Source organism: Anabrus simplex, chromosome 1 (genome assembly GCF_040414725.1).
Source record: "Anabrus simplex isolate iqAnaSimp1 chromosome 1, ASM4041472v1, whole genome shotgun sequence".
Lineage (NCBI taxonomy): Eukaryota > Metazoa > Arthropoda > Insecta > Orthoptera > Tettigoniidae > Anabrus > Anabrus simplex.
Window position 1 is genome coordinate 1,258,317,119 of NC_090265.1, and position 22,022 is coordinate 1,258,339,140.

The window sequence follows — 22,022 nt, forward strand, 5'->3', positions numbered from 1 at the left end:
TTGATGTAGGAACATTATCATACGCCTTTTCCAAGGTCCATAAACACAATAATTAGGTCTTTTCCTCTTTCCCAGTGTTTCTCTGCCAACATCCTCAAAACAAATATCAGATCTGTTGTGCTTCTTCCAGTCCTAAAGCCACGTTGTTCCTCTTCTAAGATAGGCACTAGTATATCCCTTACTCTTCTCCATAATTTTAAGGCCAAGTGATAAGAGGATAATGCCTCTGTAATTTTCACTTTTCCTCCTACTCCCTTTCTTAAAGATAGGAACTATCACCCCTTTTGTCCAATCTTCAGGTATTTCATTATCCTTCCATATTGTTCTGAGAACTCTATACAGCCACTGTATTCCTGGCAGACCAGCAGCTTTAATCAAGTCAGCTGTAATTTCTTCAGCTCCTGCCAACTTACCACTTCTCATCCTATGGTGAGATTGCTCTACTTCTGTCCATGTAATAGGGATATCTTCCTCTATTGTTTTCTGTCCTACATCCTCAACAGACATCTCTTTAGGGCCATTTAGGAGCTTGTCAAAATACTGCCCCATTGTATCAGTGATATCTTTCATATTGTGAACTATATTCCCATCTGCTGTCTCCAGAGCTGTAATTGCTTCTTTATCTGATCATTTACTTTTTACTATTCCATATATCATTTTCATATTCCCTTTACTGTCTTCTTCCAGTTTAGTTGTAAATTCTTTCCAACTTTTCTCTTTTCCTTCCTGTACAATTGTCTTGACTTCCAACTTTCTGTATCTATATTCCTTTGCCATCTCTTCCAGTTTATTGTTGTCTATTCGGTCGCTGTTGATTCTTCTGTCAGACTTAGCCACATCAAGAACTTTTTTGGCTTTATTCCTTTTTATTATGGCTTCTTTCACTTTATCATTCCACCAAAATGTTCTTTTCTCTCTCACTTCTGCTTGTTCTTCCACATTTTATCTGCACTACCAACCACACTTGCCTTAAAATCATTCCGTTCTTCATTGCCTTTCTTTGTGTCTGTTATTGGTATTTTAGCTCTGATTTCCTCTTGAAACTGCTGTTTGACTTCCACATCTTTCAATTTCCAGTCTTTAATTCGTGGTTTTTCTTCTTGTTTACTTTAATAATAGGTTTGGTGACTCTTAGGTCTGCAATGAGGAGTCTATGGTCACTATCAAGGCTCTCACTAGGTATCACTCTTACATCATGCACCTTTTCTCCACTTGACCTGTCTGTGATGATAAGGTCTATCACTGATCTATACTGACCATCCCAGCTGTATCTCGTTATCTTGTGGCTATCCCGTTTCTGAAACCACGAGTTCTTCACCAGAAGTTGGTTTCTTGTACATAGATCAAGCAGAAGTTCACCCTCCTCATTTCTATTACCAAATCCATATGGACCAATAATGCCTTCATAACCTGACCTATCAGTTCCTACCTGGGCATTAAAATCCCCAATTATCATTATGTTCTCTTCATCAGTGATGTCCTCTAGTTTTTCTAGGAAGCTTGCTCTTTGGTCATTGCTACAACCCTGCTGGGAAGCATAAACTTGGGTTATAGTTTGAGTTTCTCCATTTAGGCATAATTTAGCTTCGATTAATCTCTCATTGATGAAGGGGACATCTGTTACACTATCAATGTCTTTATGGAGTATAAAACCAACTCCATTCCTCGCCACTGCAGGATTACCACTCCAGTATAATTTATATCCGTCCTCTAACATTCTTCTGTTGCAACCTTTCCATTTGGTTTCACTTAGCCCTAGGATGTGAATATTTCTACGGTTCATTAAATCCGTGATTTTGTTGCATTTTCCTGTTAGAGTCATAACGTTTAAGGTTCCAATCCAAAGCTTGTTTCTATGTTGTTTCTATGATAGGTTCCTCTCGTGCATCTTGAATGAACATCGGACATGACATCATCATTAGTTCCAAGAGTACTTGAAGTATTGTTGACATTCAGAATATGTTTCTTTCCAAGGCTCTTTTTCATTTTGAAAGCAACTGCATTGTACTCCTGTACTGACTTGCTAGGCCTAACGTACTAGAGGATTTTCTTTCAGGGTGGTCTCCCTTATGCTTTGGCAGTTTCCTGCCTCACTGCAAGGCAGCAGCTGATGAATTTATGTGTTATTTCCCACACAAAGGTCTCATCTTATCCAGCCTTCTAAGGAAAAACTCCTTTGCTCACAGCTATTGGTTTTCCCTTAGTTTGCCTGGTTTGGTATCGGCCGCCAGACCCTCGGTCAGAGAGTCACAGGTAGTACCTATCACATCCTTTACGATACTATGACTGCCCTTTTCTCTCAAAGAAAAATGACTTTTTGGACCAATTAGAAAATGCGATTCCTCAACGACAGCTGTAGGGAAGGATACAGTTTGTATGGTACAATAATACTTCATAAATATGGTTGGAGAAATGGGCTCTGCACTACATAAAAGGGTGCTGTGTTTTTAGGATGGGACTCACTAACTGCCTCTTGTATGGTCTTTGCATTGTATGGGGAAGCCTATATTAGTCTATATAAATACAATAAGAGTTTTATCTGTATGTTGGTCAGAATTTTTAAAAGTTTAAATTTCTTATCATGTGTGTACATGCATCCCAAGAAAATAGCTAAGCAGAATTTAATGACAATTGATATTTAAGGTCAGGGAAGAAGGGATAACAGTCCAGTCTACAAATAATTTTGTTCATGCTGGGTGAAAGTAGTTCAGGGGAAGGCCTAAAAATACATTTTCTCATATCTCCATTGATATGGGTGCTGCTGATAAATACTACATAACAAAAAATGTAGAAACAATTTTCTGTCTTATGCACTCTACAAAGATTTTATATGTTATGTTTATATTTTAGATGTTATACCTATTTCCTGCAACCTGCTGTTGTTTATGTTTAAGAAAAGGGCTATAAGTGGGAAGGAAGTGATTGTGGCCTTAAGGTACAGCCCCAACATTTACCTGGTGTGAAAATGGGAAACCAAGGAAAACCATATTCAGGGCTGCTGACAGTGGGGTTTGAACTCACTACCTCCTGAATGCAAGCTCATAGCTACATGACCCAAACTGCACAGCCACTTGCTTGGTATATGTTAATCTTACCAAGTAACCCTTTGTAACAAAGAAAGGAGAAAGATGTTCCATTTCTCATACATTTGTATTGTAGTAGAAAGTTATATAAATATGCTGAAACATGAGTCGCGCATATAAACCCAGACTGAATGCACGTTGTTTGTATTCTGCGCTACTGCAGCAGCCTCAGTCGAACTTATGTCGTGCGCGGCCACCCTGCTTTAAGCGTGTATACAATCTTATATGAAATCTTACCTTATAAAAGGTGCTGGAAGTGTTATCCTTCCTGGCTTATTCAGGCATTGTACCTGGTAACCACATTCTGACTGACGTGAGTGAGTCTGCCACTGTAATGTTTCTGATTTCATTCATATGTTTTCTTTCAGTTCCAGTGTGTGAAGATTCACTTGATAGACTTTTTCTTTCAGTTTACCCCACAAGTAAACATCACACACTGTTAGATCTGAACAACGAGGGGGAAATAAACTGGCACTGATCACCCTGTCTGCAAATACTTCCGAGATTGTAAGAAGGGAATTTTCTTCTGTATGAGCAGGCCCTGAATCTTGTTGAAACCACCCATGTGATTTTTCTTCTTCCTTTAACTGATGGATGAACAGCATCAAAATACCATCTTGGTACCTCTCTGCATTTACTGTTGTCTCAAAAAAAATAGGCCCAATTATTTGTCTTGTTCTAACAGCACACCAAACACCAATCTTCCTATCATAATGAGAGACTTCATAAACACCTTTAGGATTTGCTCCACACCAATAGCGAGAGTTATGACTGTTCACATGACTGTTCTGCCATTAAGATGAAACCCGGCCTTATCCAAAGAAAACAAAGCTGTCGGTCGAATAAACAATAGTTCAGTGATGCAAGATACCACTCACAATATCTCACTCTGGTAGCTGGATCAGCAGGTTGGGTAGCTCTGTGTGCAGAAGAAACTGAAACCCCTACTTGTAGTGCTTATTTTGAGAGTGATTTATTTGGTGACCATTCAAGATTTGTACAAACGCCATCTAGTTTTACCTCTGTTAAAACTTTGTGTGCATGCATTTTTTTTTATTGAGCAGTGAGCCAGTAGTTTCAAATTTACTTACAATGATGTGAATTGGTGCTCGTGAAGGTGGCACTTCACCAGGAAATTGCTGAACAAATACATCGTTTCCCTGTCGAGCTGACTCTTACATAAAATAACTTTTACATACGAAAATATGGTGTTGCAATGATAACTGTCTCACAATTTAACAGCTGAGATTCAGTCTGGCAACTCATGCTTGCCAGGTCGAATATGTGCAGGCTGCTTGCAAGGTTAAGAACTGCTTTTGCTATTTGTTTTACGTTGCACCGACACAGATAGGTCTTATGGTGATGATGGGATAGGAAAGGGCTAGGAACAGGAAGGAAGCGGCCGTGGCCTTAATTAAGGTACAGCCCTAGTATTTGCCTGGTGTGCAAATGGGAAACCACGGAAAACCACTTCAGGGCTGCCGACAGTGGGGTTCGAACCCACTATCTCCCGATTACTGGATACTGGCCGCACTTAAGGGACTGCAGCTATCGTGCTCGGTAGGTCAAGAACTATGCGCGCACCTCCCATACTGCAGCTGCCATTGCACAGAATACAAACATCGTGCATTTGTTCTGAGTTTTTATGAGAGACCCTGTATATTGCATTTATTTTCTAGCAGGTTTTATATGTTCAAGAAAACGTAGGCATAGCTGATTCACCTGGCATATATTTTCTGTCCCAGAATATATTTATTAATCGATAGATTGACTGTTACATAGTGCTGTATACTTTATCCACTTTGATTTTCAGATTGATTCCTGCAAAAAGCCAGGTGATGCTCCAACTTCATGTGAGAGAATGTGCTGGAGTTAATTTCTTGGAACATGTTCAGGTCAGTGATTTTTAAATTTTTATACTTTTTAGAACAAGTTAATCTTTAATCTGAGGAGGAAGCTTTTAGGCTTTTTCAGTCGTGAAATTACCAGCATTTTGCCCCAGTGTAGCAGTGGGCTACACCTTTCCAAGATGCTGACGCTAATGGGCCGTTGAGACATCACTGCAAGCCTATTATGTAGGACAATGCAGTGACGGTGCACTAGGGGAAGCATGTGTCTCCACTTGTATAAATGCCTGCCTTTGGCCTATAACAAAAAAATAAGGTTCCTAGTGAAAGCATAATTTTTTTTTTTAAGGGAGGACTTTGTCTGGAAGTTACTTAATGGTAACTTTGCAAGGATATTCTGAGCCTCACCAAAGGAGGTGTATGTGAAGAGAAAATATTAAAACGAGTAACATATTATGGATATTTCTCTGTGTACAGTACTATATATATATGTACACACTATAGTATAAATGTACTGATATTTTCAACATAAATATTATTCACTATACACTTCATTTATTTGGAGGTTTAATTTTAAGCCATTGTAGTCATTGTGTAGAAAATTAAAATGCCATACCCAGGACTTGATGATATCATTATCATTTAAACTCTTAAAATGAGTATCACCAAGTATTTTACCAGATATTTTAGGCAACTATTATATTGAAATACTATCAAAATACCCTGGACATAACATTTTCCATATTTTATGATGTTCATGCCAACTGCAGAGGAAATAAAGAGGTAATAGAGATGTGAATGGCAATGATTTGATATGTTGTAACCTGTACAAGCTTATAAATTTGCATGAAATTGAGCTCTACTTATAACCTATTGAAATACTAAATATACTATAGAAGAGATAAATGCATGGAGAATCACATCAACATGGAAAATGACCCATGTATTACAGACTACAACATAACAAGACTATTAATATCTATAAATGCTATACAACACATGTAAATGTTAATTTTACTCTTCGTCTTCAGGCAAAAATTAGCTTGGCATCTTCAAGACGAGGAGACCTGCAGATTCACCTGACGTCTCCAGTGGGTACACGTACCACTCTACTGGCTCGACGCCCTCATGACATCTCAAGGGCAGGCTTTCAGAATTGGCCATTCATGTCTGTTCATACCTGGGGTGAAAAGCCATTTGGCATTTGGACATTAGAAATCCACAATGAAGGGCGATTTCTGGGTTTGTATTCTGATTTGCATATACTGTTACTAAATGTGAATAAGAAGTCGACTGATTAGAGTTTTATATGTAATTTTGTACCAGCCTGAATTGAGCATCAGTTGTGAATGAGTAAAGTGCCTCAAATTGTTTAAGATGATTATGCATTGTAAAGGACAGGGTTTACTTATCTTACAGAAACTAAATCAGGACTCTCCACACTTTCCTGCAATTCCATATAACACATTTTGTTTTGGTACTGCATTATAATTGATTGATAATAGGAATTATTTTTTCATTTTTTTCTCAAAGGACAATCTACTCTTGAATATAGGTTTTGTTAAGAATATTACTACCGAGCTTGATAACTGCAGTCGCTTAAGTGCGACCAGTATCCAGTATTCGGGAGATCAAAATCTCTTTATTTGCAAATGAGGTGTCTACCTCGGTGGCAAATGGTACACTAAAATACATTATTGTCAAGCACTAAATTTTAAATTAACAGGAGACGAAGAAAATTTTCCTAGAATACAATATTATACAATTTACGCTAATAATTTTTTCTATTAAACACACACATCATCCTTAATAAATTTATATTGTTTACAAAATTCTACTTATAAAATCTTACAAACATAGTCAACTCATATACAGTACGGTATGTGAAATTACTTCTAATAATACTATACAACTGGTATAAGATTAAAATTAACATTGAATTTATTTACATATTTATATTTTACCCATTTTGGAACCTAAGTAGCATAACGACCTGCTGCGTCTTAACCAGAGCCCCTTTTGTCACCACTTTTCAGAGTTCCTGAAGGGCCTTCACAGCTACCGTAGCGGTCCCAGGGCCCTCGAAGTCCCCACTGTACTTCACTCCTACAGGCAGTCCCCTACTTGGGCTGTCCAAACTCCTTAGACCAGGGGATGGAATTAATTTAATCACACACATTTATTATTTACAATATCCTGCACTGGTCGAATGCCCTCTAACATTTAATTTATTATCTCTGTTGTTGTTTATTCTCTTCTTGAATATCTGTACAGATTTTGGAAAAGGATCAAACACTATCCCTGGTAAACTGTTCCACTCCTTCACGCCCTTCCCAATGAAAGAAAATTTACCCCAATCGCTTCTGCTAAAATTCCTTCTAATTTTGTACTTGTGGTCAGTTCTACCAATATAATTATTTTCCAACCGAAGCCTCTCACGGATATCTCCCCATGCTTCTTCTCCTGTATAGGCTGTATATAATCCTATAAGTCTAGTTTTCTCCCTTCTCTTACTTAAAGTTTCCCATCCAAGTTCCTTTAACATTTCTGATACACTACTCTTTCTCCTGAAATCCCCTGTTACAAACCTTGCTGCTTTCCTCTGCACACCATCTAGTTCTTTTATTAGGTATTCTTGGTGAGGATCCCAAACACTGTTTACATATTCCAATAATGGACGAACCATACTTAAGTAACTTTTTTCTTTTAATTCTTTGTTGCATCCTTTAAGTAGTCTCATTATGACATGTAACGATCTGTATGCTTTCCCAACAATGTCATCAACATGACCCTTCCAGTGCAAATTACTTTCAAATCTCACACCTAAGTATTTGCACTTGCCATCTTTTGGGATAACTACCTCATCCAAAGTATATTCAAATTCAGTTTTAAAGCTCCTGTTTGTAAATGTTGTAACAGTTGATTTGCCTCCATTAATCTTCATATTATTTTCTTCAACCCATTCTTGGATACTGTCAAGGTCCCTTAGTAATTCTGATCAATCCTCAATGTTATTTATTTCCCTATAAACAATTATGTCATCTGCATACAATCTTATTTTCGATGTTATATTGTTCCCTAAATCATTTGCGTATATTAAGAAAAGTAACGGACCAATTATACTACCCTGTGCAATTCCCTTCCAGACTTTCTCTTCCTGTGATATATTATTTCCTACTTTGACTTTCTGAACCCTTGAATTTAGAAATGTTCTTATCCAACGTATAACCCTTACATCCAATCCTATTCCCTCCAATTTCTTTAATAATATTCCATGTTCCACTCTATCAAAGGCATTGGAAAGATCTATGGCTATGCAATCTAACTGGCCTCCTGAATCTAACTGATCTGATATGTCCTGCTGAAATCCCACCAGTTGTGCCTCGCAAGAAAATTTCTTTCTAAATCCATACTGGCTCCTCATGAACCAATTTTTATCATCACATATCCCTCTGATGTACTTTGCTATTAAACTCTCCAGTATTTTACAAACTATACTGGTCAGGCTGATTGGTCTGTAGTTCTCTGGTTTCCTTTTATCACCCTTTCCTTTATAAATTGGTATTATTATAGATTCCTTCCATTCCTTTGGCATCACACTATTATTTATGACATAGTCATAGAGAAATTTTAAATAAGGCACTATATACCACCCCATTGTCTTTAATACCTCCCCAGTAATTTGATCACTTCCTGCTGCTTTTCCTTGCTGAAGCAGTTGGATTTCTCTGAAAATATCTTCATTTGTGAATGAGAAGCTTCTTGTTTCCCTCTGTGTCTCTCCCTCTCTATCTTCTGTTACGGTTTCCAAGTCCTGACAATCTTCTACTGAATCTCGGAATTCCCTACTAAAGAGGTTTGCTTTCTCAGTATCTGTTAAATAGTGTTCACCCCCTTCTCCCACCATTGTAGGAATTTGGATTCCTTTTCCTTTTTGATTCCTAATATATGAATACAGCTTTTTCCATTTCCCTTTGTGGTCATTACCCTCTTGAAGAATGCCATTCATATAATTCTCTTTTGCTTCCTTTTTCACTCTATTCAGTTCCCTCATTAGCTGTTTTCTACTTTCTCCACTCTCCCTACCTTCTTTGATTTTCCTGTTTACTATTCTACATTTTCTTTTTAATTTTCTTATTTCCCTTGTGTAATAAACAAGGTCTGAGGTCATTTTACCCTTCTTAACAGGTACAAATCTCTTCTCTCCTTCCCAAATGATTCCTTTAAATCATAGTGGATTCGAACCCCACTGTCGGCAGCCCTGAAGATGAATTTCTGCGAGTTCCCATTTTCACACCAAGCAAATGCTGGGCTGTACCTTAATTAAGGCCACGGCTGCTTCCTTCCCACTCCTAGCCCTTTCCTGTCCCATCGTTGCCATAAAACCTATCTGTGTCGGTGCAACTTAAAGCAACTTGTAAAAAGAATATTACTTGTTTAATAGTAATATTACTGTATTGGTATTAGCTTTAACTACTTCTACAGTTTTTGGTGACAGTATTTACATTTAGGATGAGTTTCTATTATTACTTACAGGCTGTAGAATTCATGTGCTTTGGAAGAATAAAATATATTTTAAGATTCTTACCAATTTTTAAAAAGTTTCCATTCAGCTTATACTTTTGATGATGATGATGATGATGATGATGATGATGATGATGATGATGATGATGATGATGATGATGATGATGATGATGATGATTCAGACAAAACACCAATTATAAGAGCCAAAATATAAACAGTTTTCATTATGGCATTAATTATGTGTACCTCCACACAGTTGTCTTGGATTTATCAATTGTACATCAATTATTTTATTTCAATGGTATTACATCTCCATGTCCCTCCATCCCCACCCCACACATTACAAATTTTTCACAAACCCTAAAACATAGGAAGAATCCCTAACAAGTCAGCACAGGCCATTTTTTGAAAATTTTGTCTGCTGAGTTTCTTTACATATATACTCACTTCTTGAAATTAACGATAAAGGAGCTGTACCATTATTTAAATAACTCCTTCAACAATTGATGTATCAGTTTAAGAGATATTAGCATCAAATAATGCTCATATTACAATGATTGCAACATACTACAAATTATTAGATTCATTATGAAGTAGCGGCTGTATGGTGCAGCTCTTTACTTCATGTGCCCAAAATTAGATCAAGATAGTTGATATTAAAAGAAGTAAGAGACCCATATAAACATATAAGTAATCTGCCGCCTGAGCAACAGCCCTAAATGCAGATCAGTGATGACTGATAGATTGATATTTACTATAAATGAATTCCTCATATACTAAGGGACATCTTCAACATTTTAACATCTCTGAAAACTATTTAGGTATTGAAATAAAACTGTCCAAAAATAAAATGAAAGAATTATCACTTAAGTTAACTTATAATGTTACCAGTAAACAGCCAAATGTAGTCCTATGATAGAGCCTCAGGTTCAATTCCCAGCCAGACCAAGGATTTTAGCAGCATGTGGTTAATTCCTCTGATTTGGGAACTGGGTATTTGTGTTTGTGTTAATATACTTATCTTCATGTACACACTACACTATTAACCATCACAGAAACATTCAATAGTGAATACATATAGGATTGGTGTCAGGAAGAACATTCTGCCGTAAAACTGGGACAGATCCATGTCAGTTGCTGGTCCCAATAAAATTGGGACTAAGGTGAGAGAGAAGAGGATGATTCTGAAATTCAGAGCTCATAAAGTTGGAAATAGTTTGGAGAACCCTGATACTAACAGACTATTGTATCAGTTAGACTTGACAAAGCCTTATTCAAAATACTTTATTAGTTTTTGTGTGAATGAGATTTGATATATCTTCCTGATTATGTAAAATATATTTGTTTGTAATGTCTTGAGTTTTGAAGCTTCTATTTGTTGATGGTATTGTATTTATAAATTATGGTGGCAAATGTCTTTGCATATTATGAACTAATCCTGCTTTAAATTGAGATCTCATATACATTACTGGTATTATTAATTACGGTGACAGATTTGTTATTTGTTGGTAATAATCTTCCCTTGTAACTAACTAATCTTTTTCATTCATCGCTTTGTTTTCCTATCAGGGCGTGCTACACTTCAGGAATGGGCTCTAATTTTTTATGGCACTGCTGATACACCTGATAGTAATGATATCCCTCGAGGTCCAGCCCCTCCCTCACAGTCCATAAGTAGCACTTCTCTGCCTGTAACAAGGCCGCCTAGACCTTCAAAGACACGTCCTGCTCCTGGTCACTTTAATCCACCATATGTTGTAAACATGTCCCCACCCAGAAAGAACAAAAATACCAACCGACCACACAAGAACAATGCTGCTAAATCTGCAGTACGACCCACTGTCTTCCCTTCAACACCTCGACCTTCAGTCATTGAAATTCGTCGCCCGACAATTCCAACTGTAGCACAGGCGCATGGTAAATCTACAATCCTTAACACTACCCCTTTTACTAGTGTTCCTACCAGCCCTACCACAGTTCCTACGACTAGGATGACCACCACCACACCTTTCCCTACAACAACCACATCTATGATCAGTGAATCCACAACTACTATGGGCAGTGAACTGACTATTCTATTAGAACCTCCCTCACATCCTCCGCCTAAATTGCCAGCCTCATTTCAGAAATATCCAAAAATTCAGCAACTGTATCCCCTCTATCCATTATCCAAAATGGAAGGTATTATCAATAGTAATAAAGGCAGAGGGGATCCTTCCTCCTTCCATCCTGCAGTTAAAATGGTGCCTAACAAGGGCTTGGACCTGCTTCAGAACGAGCAGTCCGACTCTCGCCACCGCCAGGGATCAGCTAAGGGTATACTATCTCTTCCTTGCATGAGGGCCATGAACTGCTTGCCTGCACATGCTTGCATTTTTGTCATCACAACACGTGCTTTCTTTCAGAATTTTCATTTCTATTAACCAAAAAATGTGTATTTTATGTAACATTTTTCCAGTAGCAGGTATAATGCTTATCTGTTTCTGAGGCTGTTGTAATGAATTTGTTTTGATATTTTGGAAGCTAGTAGGTAAGTCTACATGTTGTATCTCCCAGCTATATTTCCAGTAGACTTTAATGATGCCATTGGTTTTTCATCAAAAATCTGCTCTTAATCAGAATATTCATAACTTTCCAAGCAGTTTTGGATTTATGAATACACTGATTATGTACAAAGACAGGAGTAGATAGCTCTGAAATGATGATATATTTCATGCTCCTCCTCCACAACCTTCACTCCAGTAGCCTAAGTATGCTAATTGGTATTAATATTCTGTGAAAATATTGATGAAAGGGATGATAATTACAGTTTTAAGGAGCCAAACATTGAGGTCACTAGTCACAAAAGTTGAAAAACTTTCCAAATTTGTTATTTCTATGAAACTGTGATACTTTTTATTGCTCTCTGTTATCAAAATTGTTATACATTGTCATTGTACTTACATGAGAAGTAATAATAATAATAATAATAATAATAATAATAATAATAATAATAATAATAATAATAATAATAATAATAATAATAATAATAATAATAATAATAATAATAATAAATAATGGTTTTATGTCCTACTAACAATTTTAATGGTTTTTAGAGGTGCTGAGGTGCTAGAAATTTGACCCACAGAAGTTATTTTATGTGACAGTAAAACTAACATGAGACTGGCATATTTGAGCACTTTCAAATGTCACCAGACTGAGCCAGGACTGTACGCAGTAACTTGAGCTCAGAAGGCCACCGCTTTACCATCTGAACTACTCAGCCCGGGTATCTGAGAAGGGTTAAAACATATCACTCACTTGCTTCTGTACTTAGGATAATGTAATATTATCTTATTTTGTATCTCATTTGTAAAAATTGAGGGGGCTGTGATTACCTCAGTGGCTTAGCTGCTGACTTCCCACCCAGAAGGCTGAGGTTCAAATCTTGTTCGATCCTGGGTTTGAAGTAGAATGCACCGATGCAGTTAAATAAAGACAACACCACTACTATTACTGACTGCACTTATATAAAGCTGGGACAACAAATGTATCCTCAGGTGGCAGCTTCTGATCCCAAAACATGGCCCACCCTAGTGATAATGAGGGTCGTCGGTCAGTTTCTTTCCTCTGGACATAAGGGGTGCATGTTGTTCAAAAGGCAAGTGAGCGCTGACAAGAGCATGGTTTTCATATTTTGAGTTGATTATTTAAACATGTTGGCATTTAATTTATTCTAATGACAAAATATATTTAAATATAAAAACCTGATCATGAACCACAGCACAAACCAATATCGCAGAATATTTTGTTTCGCGCATAACCTGTGAGATGGTTGTAGATGTTAGGAGGAAGAAAGAAAGAAGACGAGAAATAAAGACAGAAGGAACTGGCAAATAAATACGACAAAGACCTTTCAAATAACTGTAAATGATTGCCATGACCTATTTATACATACAAATGGAAGGTCTCCCAAAATATTAAACTTATATTCATATCAAAGTAGGCATATTAACATATTACTTTTATGCTGCTAATATCAGTTTCACTTTCAGTAAAGAAAATAAAAGTAAAATCATGAACTAGAGACTGGGATGATGATGATGATGATGATGATGATGATGATGATGATGATGATGATGATGATGATGATGATGATGATGATGATGATGATGATGATGATGATGATGATGATAAACTTTGGAATGTATAGTTTGGATGTAAAATAGCCAACAAACTTCATATACTTCTCTTCTATCTAAGAGGTGCATTAGCAATAGAGGTGTGAGGATTTCTGTTGGGGAATGAGAACTATTTTAAAGCCCACTACCATCATAAATCACCCCCTGCTGGGGAAGCGAGGGCTCAGGAGATTAAATGTATGCCATTTTATTTGCTGCTGGCTGCAGATTAGTTGACCATCCCAACTATATAATACATTCTCACTTAACACAATTACAAGATAACACTTAAAATATAAACACCTACTTTACAATCGATCTGTGAAACAGTACCATCACTATGGTATGACTGATCTACGATAGCTGGCTACATCAACACACACTCCATCAAACCACGGCTGATCTGCCGACGCAATATCAACAACACAGTTCCGTAACAACTTGCTGCCAATCTACTACCTTGCACCTTGAACTACGATAACACCACCATCTGACTTACATCTCTATACAACTCAACTTATACTGGCTTGGATTCTAGATAAGATGCCATGTGTTTCATGCCAATGTATAAATGTATACATTTTCAAGTCAATGTGTATATTTTCAACTAGTGCATTTGTTTCCAGTAGATTGTAACAAGACCAACAAGACTATTCCGTGTTCCACGAACACAACAGTTTTTTAAACCAGAACCAGACCTTTTAAGTGCCAAGTAGTGTATGTCTTTGTGTGCATTTCATTTCAATGTGTATATATTTCATCTAGTTTAATATGATTGAAACAAGACTAACAAGTCCAGGAACATTCTTAAAGCACTATGTGTTTCATATCATTATATGTGTTTCATGTCGAGTGTATATTTTCAACCAGTGCATATGTTTCCAGTGTTCCGTGTTCTAAGAACACATGACAGTTTAAACCAGAACTAAAAACTTTTAAGTTCCAAGTATTGCATATCATGTGTACATTACAATTCAAGGTTATGTTTTGCGCAAGGGAAGGTCTGGCAGGCCAGTAACTGTGTCCACAAATGAAAATCATGGACTTGTCCTCAGTCAGGTGTTGCAGTCTCCAAAGTGAAGTTTTTGGCAAACAGCCCTGAAATTAAACATTAGCCCTACGTCACTTCGACGATTGTTTAAAGACATAGGTGGATTTCCATACCAAATACAGGTTGGACAACAATTGACGGAGCATGATAGGCATGTCAGGGTGGAATATTGTGCACGATTTTTGGCCATGGTGTACGAGGATCCAGATTTCTTGTTGAACGCGTGGTTCTCCGACAAAAGTCACATTCACTTGGATAGTTTTATCAATCACCAAACAATTCGCTTTCTTGGTTTCGAGAGGCCAGACACTATAGTCCAGAAACCGCTACTTAGTGTGGATGTGACAGTTTGGTGTGCACAGTCAGGAAACGGTGTGCTAGGTCCGTATTTCATAGAGAATGATGATGGTGCACCTCTTACTGTTAACCAGGAACACTATAGGAACATGGTGATCAGGCCATTTATTCAGGATCTAAAAAGGTTTTGTCATGCCAGGAACATGCATATGAAGAGACAGTGGTTCCAACAAGATGGGGCGACCTGCCACACTGCTCGACAGACTATGGCTATGCTGCAAGAAACCTTTCCAGGATGAGTAATTTCCGACAGGGCTGAGTTCCCCTACCCATCACATTCCCCCGATCTCACACCACCTGATGCTTACGTGTGGGGAATGTTATCTATATCTATCTATCTAGGTGTTCTGCCTTATGGCAGGTCTTGTCATGGGATGAACCTTTTCCACTGTTGCCTGTCCTGCGCCAAGTTTTTCATGTCCGAATATTTATTTCCTTGGATATTGTCCAACATTTGATATTTTTTCCTTCTTCTTCCTCGTTTGCCTTTCACCATTCCTTCTATTCCTTCTTTCAGTAAACAGTCCCTCCTCAAACAATGTCCAATCCAGTTCATTTTTCTCCTTCTAATGGTTTGTAACATACTTCGTTCTTCTCCATCTCTTCGTAATACCTCCTCATTGCTTACCCGGTCTTCCCATTTCACTTGTTCTATTCTCCTCCATACCCACATCTCTAGTGCCTCCAATCTTCTCTCATCTTTCTTTCTCAATGTCCAAGTCTCTGCGCCATACAGCGCTATGCTCCAAATGTAACACTTAACAAGTCTTTTCCTCAAATCTTTGTTTAGTGGTCCACAAAATAATTTTGATTTTTTCCTAAAGCCTTCTTTTGCTATGGCAATTCTTTTCTTAATTTCTGTTGTGCAATACATATCATCTCTGATCATACTTCCCAAATACTTGAAGTTACTGACTTGCTCTATTTCTTCTCCTCCTATACTAATATGACAACTTCTACCTTTTCCTCCAATTATCATACTTTTGGTCTTCTTATTAATTCTCATTCCATATTCTTCTAGTTTCATGTTGAGTTTATCTAACATTTGTATCATTTCACGTTCGCTTTCTCCCATCACAACCATATCATCTACAAATCTTATACATTCTACTCTCCTACCTCCAACACAAACTCCACTATTTCCATTAAAACTTTCATGTTCAAGGAGCAAATTTTCAATTGTCCAGATCCACCCAAAACTGCATTACGTCAGAAGATCGTCTCGTTCTTCAGGACTCTGCAGCAACCTATGTTCCAGATTATGTTGGAAAATCTGCGTGATTGTTATGAACACTGTCTACAGCACAATGGAGCACATTTTGAACATTTACACTATCATCTCAATAAGTAAGGTAATGACAATAAGACTAACATAATTTCCAGTACTGTATATTTTGGTGCATACTGTAGTTAACTTGCTCCTGAGTTCTTATTTGATCATATAAATGAATGAAACAAAAGAAATGTGGATTAATATTGTAAAGAAATTTAAGATCTTGAAATATGAATGTTATTTCTTGTAAGTTTTAATCTGCAAAGGAGAGTCCAGTAAACTACATAATGCAGTTCAAGGAAAGTAAAGTCTAAAGCAATGTTCTTGGAAAGAGTGAAGTTAGATGGCCTGGATCAGAAGAAATAGATGTAGAGTGCTCATGTATGTACCGGTACTACTCTGAAAGTGAGTTACCTTGTCATCCTAATGGAGTAGAAATATTAGTGGACAAACGAGTAACGAAATCTGTCACAAACTTCCTAACCTATCCTGTTTGAGCTATGCTAATACAGCTTAAGGCAGAATCGAGAAATATAAACATAATTCAAGTATATGCCCCGACAATTGATAAGTCTGACGCAAAATTAATAGATCCTATTCTGAAGTAAAAGATCTACAATTTCACATCAGTAAGCATGAAATAACAATAACCATGGGTGACTTTAATGCTAAAGTTGGAAAAGTAAGAGTTTAAGATACTGTTGGAGAGTTTGGACTGGGAGATCATTATGATACAGGAGAGTTACTCATGGAATTTTGCCTAGAGAGAAAATATGTTTGTCTCTAATATTTGGTTTCAGTTACCTCCTAGAAGACTATGTGGATATCAGTTCAAAATGATCCAAACCATATTGTCAGAAATCAAATCAACTATAGCCTAGTAGATAATGGCATACATGGTGTGAAGACCATGGGCAGACAATTATAATCTATTAGCAGCACAAGGTTCCTTTTGATTGAAGAAAACTCTCAAGAGAACAAAAAGGAAAGTAAACTTAATTGGATTGAAGAGTCCAGAGAAATGTATAAAAGTAACAAACATTCTTAATAGTGACCTTAAGCAAGTGCAAGTGGACAGCATGTGCGAGAGTTTGGAAACATCCAAGGAGGAAAATGAATTGAAGATCTTTGGCAACAGCTGAAAGGAGCAATCACATCTGTACAGAACTCAACTCTGGAAATAAGAACTGACTCAACAAAGAAAAAGTGGATAACAAGAAATATTACAACTAATGACCTAATGACAGAAATACAAGGATGTCGATTTAGAGAAATACAATGAAATAAGGAAGATGATACAAAAGAAAATCAGGGACGTGTCAAGAAATTGAAGACCTACAAAGCAAACGTGCTATGTTTAGTTTGCATAAGAAGGTAAAAGAAGTAATCGGTAAATTCAAAACTCGACCATACACTCGACTACTGAATGCAGCAAATAGTTCCAATGAAGAGGAAGTAGAGGAAGAATGGGTGAAGTACGTGCAAGGTCTATTTGGAGAAAGAATAAACCCAATTTCACCATTAGGGCTAGTAAGTACAGAGCTTGGACCTAAAATTTTGATCAGTGAAGTGCAGAGGGATGTAACTGGAAGAGCAGAAGGTCCAGATGATATTCACCCTGAAATTCTAAAATGACTTGATGAAAAACAGATTACCATACTAACAGAGTTTGTTAATTATATAAGAAGGACAGGATACATCTGACAAGAATGGCTTAAATCATTACATGTGATAAATTTCATCTTCGGTTCCATATTGACTTAAATATATTTACAAATCTCTTACGTAAATCAGTCCTAATCCCCATTCCTAAGGAACCAAATGCCACTGCATGCAATCAGTACTGGCTCATTAGTCTCATGAGTCAAGTTTTCAAATTGTTTCTAAAGATAATACATTTCAGAATTCATAAAAAATGTGCACTGGACATAGGTGATGAACAATTTGGTTTCTGTAAGGGCTTTAGGGCATGTGAGATTTTGTTCTGCCTGATGACACTTTTACAAAACCGTAGACACCAATCTACAGATGTATATGTCTGCTTCTTTGATTATGCCTGAGCATTCGATTGTGTCAAACATTCTGAACTCCTGTGAATTCTGAACACAATAGCAATAGATATGAAGATCCTAATTCATCAAAAAGCTATATGAACATAGAGAATTGGAAACCCCAGGATCCGCTACCAGGATCAAACAGGGAGTACGGCAAAGACGAATATCTAAGTGTGATAATAAATAGAACATGTTTCGTTCCAATTATGGAACATCTTCAGCTAAAAGATTTGACACCGGGCGAGTTGGCCGTGCGCGTAGAGGCGCGTAGCTGTGAGCTTGCATCCGGGAGATAGTAGGTTCGAATCCCACTATCGGCAGCCCTGAAGATGGTTTTCCGTGGTTTCCCATTTTCACACCAGGCAAATGCTGGGGTTGTACCTTAATTAAGGCCACGGCCGCTTCCTTCTAACTCCTAGGCCTTTCCTATCCCATCGTCGCCATAAGACCTATCTGTGTCAGTGCGACATAAAGCCCCTAGCAAAAAAAAAAAAATGATTTGACAAAAATTGACAGGACAATTAAAATATATATGGTGATTATGATGATGAGCTAAAATGTTTCAATCATGTTGGGTTAAAATTTCCAACAAGTCAACATCCAAGTTAATGAATAAAATCGGCGTAAGGGGTTTTCTTTTTAGGCTGGAGAAGTATATACTTCAAGACTCAACACCGATGCCAGACTTAGGCCCATATAATTACAGTTCCAACCGTGGAGGCCACTGCGCTGGCTACCCGGAGCCAGTGCACTATGCATCATTCGATGGCCAAGCAGGCATCAATTTTTGGAAATGAGATGAGGTCTCTAATAGCGATTAAATGGGTGGCCAATTTTCTAGAAAATAGAACTTGGATATACAGAGTAGGTGAAGCATTATCCAATCCTGTGATGATTATGAGGGGATTCTGTAAGGCAGTATTATTAGACCTTTGTTTTCTTGTATACAGTGACATGCCAAAAGCTATGGGACAGACATCTAGTATCACGTACGGCTCCCTCTAGCTTGGCTAAATGCAGCAAGTCATCATGACATCAATCCCAGGAGTTTGGAGTGATTCTGACACATGCCGTTTAAATGGCTACCCACAGCTTCATGCTCCTTGTAGGTGCAGGGTCTTGGGTGTGAATGGATCTCAATACCTCATCCCATAAGTGTTTGACAGGGTTCACATTAGGCAAATGAAGTGGCTACAGCAGTCATTCAAACTCTCCAGAACACTCCTCAAACCAATTCTGGACAACTTTGACCCGATGATATGGTGCATTATCCTGTTGGAATATCACATCAATGTTGTGATATGTGAAATCCATGAAGAGCTTCAAGTGGTCACTAAGCAGTTCATTGTAACAGTCACTTGTCAACAACCTGTTCAGGTGGATCAGCGGATTAAACCCATGCCACATGAATCCACACCATTATGAAGCTACGTGCATAGTTGGTGCATTGTTGACAACCCATGTCCATGGCTTTATAGGTCTGTGCCATATCTGAACCCTGCCAACTGCTCAGAACAACTGGAACAGCAACTCTTCGGACCAAACTACATGTCACCATTCCTCCACAGTCCAATTAGCAACATCACACATCCAGTTGAGATGCTGTGCCCGGTGTCGTGGTGATACAAAGGCACTCTGGTAGACCTTCTGTTCTCAAATCCCAATGACATTGCACTAACCTGCTGGATATGCATCTGTATTGAATGTGGATGTGATTTGAGCCATTATGGTTTGTCTGTTACAACAGACAATTCTAGCCAGATGCTACTAATTGCACCCATGGTCAGTCATTCTGCTGTTTACTGTGGGTCGGTAATGCCTTCCACAATGTATTCATGATACACATGAGACACCATCGATCGAAGAATGTTAAATATCCGCAAAACTTGCCCCCACTATCATGCCCCATTAGAAAGAAAATAATTCATGTCGCCTTGCCACGACCAGCACAGACAGTGTTAAACTCATTCTCAAGATGTCAGATCGCACCTGATACAGGCCTGGCCACTTCCAAGATGTAACAGTACGATGGTGCCACTGACTAACTTTAAATACTGCTATCCATGACTTTTGGCATGTTATATATATAATACAAGTAACGAACTGGAATCACACATAAGGCTCTTTATGGATGATTTTATACTGTATAAGAGTAATAAATAAGTTACAGGATTGTGAGCAACTGCAAAAAGACCTTGCAAATGTGAGATGGATAGCAGATAGGGTGAAAAGTCAGGTTGTAAGTTTGACTAAGAGGAAAAGTCCTCTGTTTTAACACATTCACGACCATCATCTGAGCGGGCTATTTAAAGGGCTGGCCCAGCTATTCTACCTGTTAGTGGCAGAGCAAACAACAACGAATTCTTTTCACAATAAGTTCAAAACTAAACAAGATATAGAAACAAAATTTTCCACATACCTTAATAAAGTCCTCTAGTATCTCTGTAGGGTGTAGTAGGTAATGACACACTTCCTGGGTGAATGGAACACCACACTTTCCACAAAAATAGCGTGTTTCACTAATAATTTTATTTTTGAAGTGCACACTGCGCCTTCTTGAGGGGAACTTGACTTTATTTGATGGTGGAAACTTCAAGACAATATGCTCTTTTCTCTTCCCATCTAACCTAAATGGTGATCCTTGGCCGGTGCCCTTTTTGGCGGCAAAATCGCGGGACGTTGACTTGGAGCTGATGAAGTAGATGGAGCTGAGATGTCAGAGAGAGGTGACTGTACTTGTATGTCGGGTTCACTTTTCCCCCCCATTTGAGAATTCCCTTGTGTTCCTTTAGATCTTTTGGTACACCCCAATTTGACCTAGTGTTCTGTTCCCGTAATGTTTCACGAGTTCATCGCTATTGTAATAAATTGTCCATATAGACTGTATACCCCTGGCCAAGATAATTTTCAAGCAGCTGAAAAACTGTGCTTTGTAAATTAGCATCACTTACATCATTTATATTGTTCCTACATGCCATAGTTACAATTCAGAACGCGATTAGACACACGCTTGTGCAATTACAAACCAACTACGCAGCTAGTTGGGTTAGCACTAGGCTACCTTCAGAAACAAAACAAAAGAAGTGCATTGGGAGGGAAAATCACCATTGGCATATGGTTTCTGGTGAGTAGAAGCATTCATAAGGGTATTACCTTCATCTCTCTCGCACATATTTGTGACCAAAATAGATCGGTCGGTCGGTCGGTCGGTCGGTCAGTTCGTCGGATGATATCAAAGAGGAACTGAATGGTCCAGAGATTCTCAAGGATGGGCAGGAGGAAGTATTAGGCCTTGCAGAATCTCGCTGTTGAACCAAATCAAATTAGTGCACACATACTTAAATTAATTGATATTATTAATAATGACTTCCGTTTGAAGCATTTGAACCATATCTACAATACAGGAAACATCCGTACAGATTCCCTGAAATCCACCTTTATCAGCCTGCAAAAGAAATCAAATTCTAAATGATGTAGTGATTATAGGCTGACAAATCTTTTGATAGTATATTATTTAAATTTTTCCTTACCAAAATAACTCAAAATGATGGAAATAACTTGGTTCATTTCATCCATTCCTTTTTCTTCTTACTATATTCTAGTGCTGTTTCCTCACAAAAGCTTGGCAATAGTCATGGAGTAAATTTTCCTGTTTTGAGCTTCCCGTATCAGA

General features: G+C 37.8%; 1 protein-coding gene across 1 annotated transcript in view; it reads left to right on the forward strand.

Annotated features, from left to right (window-relative positions):
- The window catches only part of LOC136858647 (furin-like protease 1), a 618,861-nt gene that overhangs the window by 532,297 nt on the left and 64,542 nt on the right, over positions 1-22,022 (forward strand). The window contains exons 10-11 of the mRNA XM_067138363.2: positions 4,897-4,978; positions 5,962-6,172. Coding sequence (XP_066994464.2) covers positions 4,897-4,978; positions 5,962-6,172 — 293 coding nt within the window. The remainder of the gene's footprint in view (positions 1-4,896; positions 4,979-5,961; positions 6,173-22,022) is intronic.